Source organism: Nematolebias whitei, chromosome 23 (assembly GCF_014905685.2).
Source record: "Nematolebias whitei isolate Nwh7 chromosome 23, NemWhi1, whole genome shotgun sequence".
In the NCBI taxonomy this organism is placed as follows: domain Eukaryota; kingdom Metazoa; phylum Chordata; class Actinopteri; order Cyprinodontiformes; family Rivulidae; genus Nematolebias; species Nematolebias whitei.
In genome coordinates, this window is record NC_056520.1 from 16,584,309 (window position 1) to 16,593,807 (window position 9,499).

The 9,499-nt window shown below is 37.0% G+C and overlaps 2 protein-coding genes across 3 annotated transcripts in view; both read left to right on the forward strand.

The window, feature by feature from the left end:
- Positions 1-4,659, forward strand: part of pwp2h (PWP2 small subunit processome component) — a 23,638-nt gene extending 18,979 nt beyond the window's left edge. The window contains exons 18-21 of the mRNA XM_037696591.1: positions 1,158-1,376; positions 1,449-1,599; positions 1,683-1,757; positions 4,428-4,659. Of these exons, the coding sequence (XP_037552519.1) occupies positions 1,158-1,376; positions 1,449-1,599; positions 1,683-1,757; positions 4,428-4,578 (596 nt within the window). The 3' untranslated portion in view covers positions 4,579-4,659. The remainder of the gene's footprint in view (positions 1-1,157; positions 1,377-1,448; positions 1,600-1,682; positions 1,758-4,427) is intronic.
- A 2,840-nt stretch (positions 4,660-7,499) lies between these two features.
- eed (embryonic ectoderm development) overlaps positions 7,500-9,499 on the forward strand; it is a 13,430-nt gene continuing 11,430 nt past the window's right edge. Inside the window, exons 1-3 of one of the 2 annotated variants that reach the window (XM_037696696.1) lie at positions 7,500-7,663; positions 8,184-8,336; positions 8,423-8,515. In XM_037696696.1, the coding sequence (XP_037552624.1) occupies positions 7,556-7,663; positions 8,184-8,336; positions 8,423-8,515 (354 nt within the window). In that variant the 5' untranslated portion in view covers positions 7,500-7,555. The remainder of the gene's footprint in view (positions 7,664-8,183; positions 8,337-8,422; positions 8,516-9,499) is intronic. The other variant, XM_037696697.1, reaches the window with a different exon arrangement.

Below are 9,499 nucleotides of genomic sequence, written 5' to 3' on the forward strand. Positions count from 1 at the left end.
AAAAAGCTGAAATGAGCTTTAAAAATGTGGAATTAGCTGAAAAAGCTGAAACTAGAATAAAATCTGCTACAAAGTAGCTGAACTAGCAGAAAAAGCTAAAACTAGCAGAAAAAAAGCTGAAAGGAGCATAAGAAGCTAAAATTAGCGCAAAGAAATTAGTTAGGCTGAAAGTTGCAGAAAACAGCTGCAATTAGCTAAAAATGCTTAAAAAAAAACTTAGCTGAAAAGGTAGAACAAGCTTAAATTAGCAAAAGAAAGCAGAAAGAGACCGTTTGCCCAATTGGGCAGAAAGAAGCAGAAATGAGCCCAAATCAGTGGAAATTATCTGAAATTTGCAAAAATAGTTGAAAAGAAGCGATAAAAGCTGAAACGAGCTTAAATTACCACAAAGAATTGGAGGGAGCACATTTTTGCTGAATTAGGCTGAAAAAGTTGAAATGAGTGCAAAACGTGGAATTAGCGGAAAAAGCTAAACTTTTCTTAAAACAGCTAAATTATAGTTGAAATAGCTGAAAAAGCTGATACTTGCAGAAATGAACTGAAAGGAGCACAATAAGCTGAAATTAGCAAAAAGAAGTTAGAAGCACAAAAATGTTGTAGTTGGCAGAAAGTTCTTGAAAGGAGCACAAAACAGCTGAACAAACAGCTGAAAGTAGCTGAAATAAGTTTAAATTTCTACAAAGCAGCTGAAGCAGAACAAAATGTGAAAGGAGCAGTAAAAGGTTGTAAACAGATCTAAAGATTTCAAGGAAGTAAAATGAGCTCAATTCATTTTCTATGAGGGGAAAAGTGTCAGAAAAGGCTAAATATTTCAAAAAGCTAAAGTTGCACCAATACCAAAAGTCATAGCAGGTTTGTCCTGAAAGAGTTGAGCATTTTGATTTATGATTTGTTGAAATGGCACAACATTTGTGAACGAGAAAGTTGTTGAAAAAGGTACGGAAGAAAATGGATCACAATAGTGTGAATGTTTATTCACACAATAACCACAGAAGCTGCCCGTAGATTTGCCTGCTTTTTATTCAACCTGTATATTCAGCTGCGACCGATGACAAATATTTATAAAACCTCTGCATAATTAATCAGCCGTCAAGTCACAAAATATTACCGTAAACAGTGTTGTCCTTTTAAGTTATGAAAGTGGTTCCACCCCTCAGGTCGTAGCTGGGCTGCCACCACCACTGAGGGCCTGCTGATCTACTCCCTCGACGGCTCTATGGTCTTCGACCCGTACGATCTGGACCTGGACGTGACGCCGGCTAGCATCCGCAAGCAGCTGCGCCTCAAGGACTGGGCGTCGGCCATCGTGCTGGCGTTCAGACTCAACGAAAACGCTCTGAAACAGGAAGTCCTGGAAACCGTGCCTCACAATCAGAGTGAGTGGGCTTTTAAACTGGCCATGAAGTTTGTGACCTTCAAAACGTGACGAGTCGGCGTTTGTGTTCCAGTCCCGGTAGTTTGCGGGTCTCTGCCCGACATTTACGTGGAAAAGCTGCTGGGCTTCGTGGCGGCGTGCTTGGAGAAGTCTGGTCACCTGCAGTTCTACATGACCTGGGCTCAGAACTTGCTCATGCTGCACGGGCAGGAGCTGAAGAGAAGGTGACGACGCAAAGGCTGCCCTACATTTACAGAAACGTTCTGGTTCTGATTGTCTGGTACTGGTGTTTGTTTTGGGTTTGCAGGTCCGGGTCCATCCTGCCTACCCTGCAGGCGCTGCAGAAGAGCATCCAGAGACACTTTGACAATCTGTCCAAACTGTACGTCGCAACAGTTTCACACCCCAACACATTTATAACAACAAACCAAACTAGAGAAATTGCATTTCCTGCGAAAACGCAGTGTGAATGCCTATTGCAGAAGAACTTGCTGAGAAACAGCTGAAATTAGCTAAAGATCATTCTGAAATGTAGCTAAAATAAAAGAACAAACCTAAATATACAGGAGAAAGCAGAAAGGACACATATTTGCTGAATTAGGTTTAAATAATCAGAAGTTAGCACAAATTAAGAAATAAGCTAAAAAAAAGAAGCTGAAATTAGCATAAAATGGCTAAAAAGGCAGAAAAAAGCTTAAACTACAGATGGAAATGGAAAGAGCTGAAATCAGCTCAGAAAATGTGGAAGTAGCTGAAAAAGCTAAAATTAGCATTAAAAGAGCTAAATGGTAGCTAAAGAAGCCAAAAAAGCTGAAACTTGCTGACAAAAGCTGAAAGGAGCATACCAAGCTGAAATTAGCTTAAATAGTGAATTAGGCTGAAAGTAGCAGAAATTAACATGAAAAACTTAAATTTATCTGAAAACAGCTGAAATTAGTTTTACAAAATGCTCAAAGTAAAGGTAGAACAAGCTTAAATTAGCAGAATAAAGCAGAAAGAACATGTTTGGCCAGTTAGGTTGAAAGAAGCATAAATGAGAACAAAAAAGTGGAAATTAGCTGAAAAGGCTGAAATTGGCGTAAAACAGCTGAAAAGTAGAAAGTGGCTTAAATTACCAGGAGCAAGTGGAGAGAGCATATGTTTGCTAAATTAGGCTGAAATAAAGATTAAATGAGTGCAGAAAATGTGGAATTATCCGAAAAATCTAAAATTAGCATAAAACAGCTGAATGGTATCTGAAATAGAAAAGGTTTAAACTTGCAGAAATAAGCTGAAAGGAGCATAACAAGCTGAAACTAGAGAAATTGCATTTCTTCTGAAAATGCAGTGTGAATCATTATTGCTGAAGAACTTGCTGAAAAACAACTAAAATTAGCTTAAAACTTTCTGAAATGTAGCTGAAATGGAAGAACAAGCCTAAATTAGCAGCAGAAAGAATGCATATTTGCCGAATTAGGTTTAAATAAGCAGAAATTAGCACACAAATTCTGTAAATCAGCTTAAAAACAGCTGAAGTTAGCATTGAAAAAACTGAAAATGCAGAAAGTAGCTTAAATTACCAGAATGAAGTGGAGAGAGCATGATTTTGCTGAATTAGGTTGAAAGAAGTTGAAATTAGCGCCAAAAAAAAGTTAAATTAGCTGAAAAAGCTAAAATTAGTATCAAACAGCTAAATAGTAGCGGAAATAACAAACTAGCATAAATAAGATGAAAGGAGCATAACAAGCTGAAAATGGCAGAAAGAAGTTAATTAGGCCGAAAGTAGCAGAGATTACCACGAAAAACTTTAATTTAACTGAAAACAGCTAAAGTGAGCTTTAAAGGTAGCTGAAAAGGTCGAACCATCTTAAATTAGCCAAAGAAAGCAGAGCTAACATGTTTGCTGAAAGAAGCAGAAATGAGCACAAAAGTGGAAATTGTCTTAAAAAAACTGAAATTGGCAAAAATGGCTGAAAAGTAGCTAAAAAGCAGAAAGAAGCTGGAATTACAGGAAAGATGTGGACAAAGCACATTTTTGCTGAATTAGGCTGAAAAAAGTTGGAAATGAGTGCAAAAAAATATGCAATTAACTAAAAAAGCTTAAATTAGCATAAAAACAGTTAAATAGTAGCTGAAATAGCAGAAAAATCTGCATTTTTGCAGAAATTAGCTGAATGGAGCATAACAAGCTGAAGTTATCAGAAAGAAGTTACAAGCAGCACAAAATATAATAGTAGATATCAGAAAGAATCTAAAAGGAGCACAAAACAGCTGAAGTTAGCTGAAATAAAAGTTTAAATTTGCAGAAGGAAGCTGAAGCAGAACAAAATGTGAAAGGAGCAGTAAAAGGTTGTAAATAGATCTAAAGATTTGAAGGTTGTAAAATGAGCTCAATTCATTTTCTGTGAGGAAAAAAATGGCAGAAAATGCTAAATATTTCAAAAACGCTAAAGTTGCACCAATACCAAATGTCACAGCATCTTTCTGAAAGAGATGAATGTTTTCAAAAACTGTGAAACGAGAAAGATGCTGAAAAATGTACGGGAAGAAAAGGATCACAACAATGTGAATGCTTCATAAACATTCATACAATAAAAGACTAGTTTTATTTTGAAGGGATGTGTATCACCTGCCAACTTTCTTGCCTGATTTTTAAGATAAAATCATCCTACGATTAACAAAATGTTAAAAGTAACGTGATATAAGCGTTGTTTGTATTGGGGATGACTCTCGGCTACTACCACACCAAGTTTTAAACCGTCTGAAAAAGTGACTGAATTAAAGCCGTTTTTGTAAATACGGTCGGCTGCGGCGGACATCTTGGATCTAAAAGTTAATCATTTGCAGACGTACATCCAATTTTTTTCGCCCCAGAAAGTTTCACTCAAACCCTCAAATTGAAACTTGACACATTTTGCTAACAGACAGACGGAAACATTATCTTCTGCCTTTGCCTTTCTGCAGCGGGCGATAAAAATGAACTTTCCTCGAAAACCTTAGTTTATTTAAAGGTTTAGCTGTTCAGAAACTTTGTGTTCCACAGGAAATGGATACACTTGTGTTTTCTTCGCAGCTGTGACTTCAACATGTACAACATCCGCTACGCCGCGGCGCTCGCGAAGCAGAGAGGCGTGAAGAGGTCTGCTGAGGAGGAGGAGGAGGATGAAGGGTTGTCTGAGGAGATGAGCGAGGCTTCTTTGGACGACGCAGACATGATCCTGTAGTCCTGAAGACATCGAACAGTGTTTTTTTTATATATATATTAAAGTTCTAGTCTGATTTTTTTAAAATAAATGTATTTGTAAACCTGCATAAATCTGTTGTTTTTGTCTTGAATTCTCCGATTTAATTCTTTCACGTAACTTTTTTTTTAAATCTGTAGTTGAAGTTTAAACAAACTGGAACAGGAGCTGGTAACTTTGTTTTTCCTAATAATTGTCATTTATTAGAGATAAACGCGTGAATTGAAGTTGACTGGAGATCAATTTGTGGCTAAAACGGTCACAAGTGTCTTTAAAAGATCAAAATTATTTTTTTTTTTATGTGAAGGAAGATCAAAGTTGAAGTCCACAACTACGTTAATTCTTTGAGTTTGACAGAAGTTGGGACGGTTACCCAAATCAAAACTTCAATTGAAACTAGTGTTTCTTAAAGGAATCCATACCACCACCCGCCTTTTGTGCAAGTTTTACACAGCCCTTGGTGGATCAGATGGCGCTTTTCAAGGGTTCCCAAATCTGGTCCTTGAGGAACACCTTGCTTATTTTAGTTGTTTCTCTGCTCCAACACACCTGCTCTTCATTAACGGGCGATTAACCGGCTTCTTCGGAACACGAGGAAGTAATTAAATCACTGCATCAGGTGTGTGGGAGCAGGGAAACAACTAAAGCATGCAGGATGGTGTTCCTCAAGGACTAGGGTTGGGTACCACCACTTTAGATAACTCAGATACAACCACACCAAATTAGGAGTCCATATTCGTAAAATGAATATGTTGTAGCCATTTTTTGTTTCTAAGATCATTTAGCTGTGGTAGCCATTTTGAATTGTATTGACCCCAAAAGCTGATCAGTAATTACCCGTATACATTCAGAAATTAATTTCCGAGTTTCATGCTAACACACAGCTGACTCCAGCAGTTGAGGACAATTTGTTAGCTCTCGCAACACGTGACGAGGATGACTCGGCTACTACCACGCAAATTTTGAGCTCAATACCTGTGATATTGACGTTTTTGTTTATTTTTATTGTTACAAAATTCAATTCAGTTTATTTATACAGCGCCAAGTGACAACAGAAGTCATCGGCGCCGAACAGAAACCTTCATACATAAAAATAAGTTAACTGCTTTGAGTTTAACGCCATCACAGAACTCTCATCTTGAGCAAGCATGTAGGTGACAGTGGAAAGGAAAAACTCTTATGAGGAAGAAACCTTTAGCAGAACCAGGCTCAGGACAAGTGGCCATTGCTTTGACCGGCTGGGTTCGAGAGGAACAGATACACAATGGCAGGTCAAGAATCACATATTGATAGAAATAGTATCAAATGAAAATATAAAATTTTAACAATTTAAGGAAATGAGGTCAATTTGTCCTCCAGTAGTCTATAAGTCTATAACAAGCCAACACTAACTATAGGATTTATCCAGTGGTGTAGTCTACATTTTTGTAGTGGGTATATTGTGCTTAGAAACCAAAGTACACTAGTTAGTACAATGTAATCGTTAATTTATTTAGATTATTTTTAAGCATAATGAACATTTCCAAATTTCTCTGATGCTTCTGTTCGAATAAATGTCCAGTACAACAGTTGGCTTTGTATTAAAAACGTGAAAATAATTGTATACCCACTTAAAAGTGCGTATACAATTATTTTCTAGCGGGTATACTCTGTATGGCCGCGTATCGTGTAGACCACTGGATTTATCAAAAAGAAAAGTCTTAAGCCCAGTCTTAACTTGACAATGTGTCAGCCATGGACAGAAACTGGAAGTTGGAAAAGACATGATATAAAACAACAAGATTTTTAACATTAGAACTGGAGGCCAGATTAATGACACCCAAGGAGGGCGAAAGACTGAAATATTTATTCCTAAGATGCTCAGGTCCAAAAACCAAACGTCTTGTCTGTATTCAAAAGCAGAAAATTTACAAGAGTTCATTTCATTTACAGTTTCAATTGGTTTTATATTTTTTTGTGCTTGCTTTTAGGTGTTGACAATGTACAGCACTTTGGCCAATGGGGTTGTTTTTAAGGTGCTTTATAAATAAAGTTGTATTATATTTTAATTTCAAAGTCACTTTATTGTCAAAAGCTGCAATATGTACAGGACATACACAGGATTGAAATTACATTACTCTCAGACCCCGGTGCAACAATAACCATTTAACATTAAAACATTTATTAAACATAAGCATAAAATGAAATAATAAAAGCATGATACTGTCTGAAATTGTACTATACGGTATAAAAATATTTAAAAAAAAGTATATCTATAAAATAAAATGAAGGTCCTGACATTGATATTTGTAGTGAGTGGCAAAGCAGCATATGAAGTGAATGTACACGGTGTATGTACGAAATCCTTGATATTGGTGTAGGTAAAGTGACATATGCAATAAGACTAGTAAAAAAATATATTTGTATATCAGCGGTAGTGTAATATAAGCAGCAGTGTGAGTATAAACAGTAGTGCAAATGTAAACAGTAGTACGAGTATAAACAGTAGTATGAGTATAAACAGTAGTATGAATATGAACAGTGGTATGAATATGAACAATAATATGAATATAAACAGTAGTATGAATATGAACAGTGGTATGAATATGAACAGTAGTATGAATATGAACAATAATATGAATATAAACAGTAGTTTGAATATGAATATGAACAGTAGTTTGAATATTAACAGTAGTAATTTAGAGTAATTTAGAGCTTTTTTGTGTGTTCATTTTCTAAAGTCGATTAGCATGGTGAGCATCTCTAAAATTGTTGAACTAAAAATGTAATCAGTTGTAAATGTTCATTCAGTGAATACTTTCAGAGTAATTTAATTTGTTTATGTTAAACAGGTCCCTTCACTGACTGAACAGCAGGTGGCAGCAGAGCGCAGAGGTCGCGTCGCGTCTACCTGAACTGAGAAGAAGAAGAAGAACAAGAGGCGGGTTAGCATTTATTTTTAACTAGCGGCTAAGTTAAAATGAGGGACAATAAAAGCCTATCCGAAGCGGGAAAGGAAATACCGGCTAAAAAACAAAAACTAAGCAGTGACGAGAACAGTAACCCCGATTTATCAGGGGACGAGAATGTAAGCACTTTAATGTTGTTTTTATTATATTAAATTAACACTTTAACCGGTTAGCGCCATGCTAAAGCAGTTAGCTAGCATCATTGTCCACCTGCAAGCCTGTGTGATTTAAGTTACCGACTCTTAATAAGTTTATTAACAATATTCCACACAAAGACATCTGTACCTTTATATTTGCTGTAAGCTCAAATCAATCCTGGTTTTCACTGATTTAGCTTCAGCAAGAGGAGCTTCTAATGTAAACAGAGTTTTACCTAAAAACACGTGACAGTTTCTATAAAAGAAGAATGTCGAGGATATGAAATCCTAAATCAAAGCCATAAATACATGTTAAATATACGTCAAAGGTTTTGCAGCTATATGTTTTTATCTGTACATAAACAAAAAAAAGAGGCCTGATCTATTAGAGCTTGTTTTAAAAACTATCATGTTAAAGATGTGTGTACACAATATTTACCCAGTTACAAAAAATGGTTTTGCGTTTTGGTATCGACCGCCTGCATCTTGTTGGATTTTGTAGGATGATGCTGTCAGCGTTGAAAGTGGGAACAACACTGAACGCCCTGACACCCCCACGAACACGGCCAACGCCCCCGGCAGGAAGAGCTGGGGCAAGGGCAAGTGGAAGTCCAAGAAGTGCAGATATTCTTTTAAATGTGTCAACAGCCTGAGGGTGAGGGCGTCCACGGTCCTGAAGTCCTCTCAGCGGCGTAGACGGAGATGAGTCCATCCTGATGATGATGTGTTGTTGTTTGTTAGGAGGACCACGGACAGCCGCTGTTTGGGGTCCAGTTTAACTGGCACAGCAAGGAAGGAGACCCTCTGGTGTTTGCTACAGTCGGGAGTAACAGGGTAACAATACACTCGGATTATCACCGCAGTACGACTGAGCTTTAGGGCCACGCTAGTAAAATAGCTGCTGCAGCCCATCAGAGCGTACCACCTTACTGTGAGCAGGTTCAAAGTCCTGATACTGATAATAATCTGATGCTGATGTGCTCACAGATTAACTATATCCTTATCTGTAAAACCAGTACCAAAGTATAAATTCACAAGATGCTCAACATTCTTCATTTTACCACAGTTAAAATGCGGTAAACTCTGCTTTATCGTGTCCAAGTTCAGATAATATTACGACTCATTTCGCATCGGATTGGTCATTTGCTGACACGCCTACTGGATTGATTGACAGGTCGCGTCGTGGATTCGACTTGTGGAAAAAATAAATGAGAGCTGTAAAAAAAAAAAGTATTGTACGACTTTATTCTCGTAATTTTATGGCTTTTAATTTTTTTGTTTTCTTAGCGTGGCAATGTAATTTTTTTTATTATTATTAGCGTGACCCTAAAGTTCAGTCGTACAGCAGTGCAGCTGCACCCAAACCTGGGACTTTTTTTTTTTGTCTGTTTCCTGTTTCTCATTTACAGACAATATTGACCAAAGTACCAAATGTTTAGCTGCCCCAGATGTAGTAATTTCAGTCTATTGGAGTTGTTTTGATGAATCATCACTATGTTCTTTAGTAGGGGTGCACCAATAAATCGCCACACCGATTTATCGCTGCACCCTTATTGTTTAGTTTAATAAATAATTTGCGTTTGAGTCAAAATAACAAAAATAAAATACCGTATTCTTCGGACTATAAGGTGCAGTTAAAATCCTTTAATTTTTCTCAAAAATCCAGTATATAATATATAATCCAGTGAGCCTTATAATCTAGTGAGCCTTATAATCCAGTGAGTCTTATAATCCAGTGAGCCTTATAATCCAGTGAGCCTTATAATCCAGTGAGTTTTATAATCCAGTGAGCCTTATAATCCAGTGAGCCTTATAATC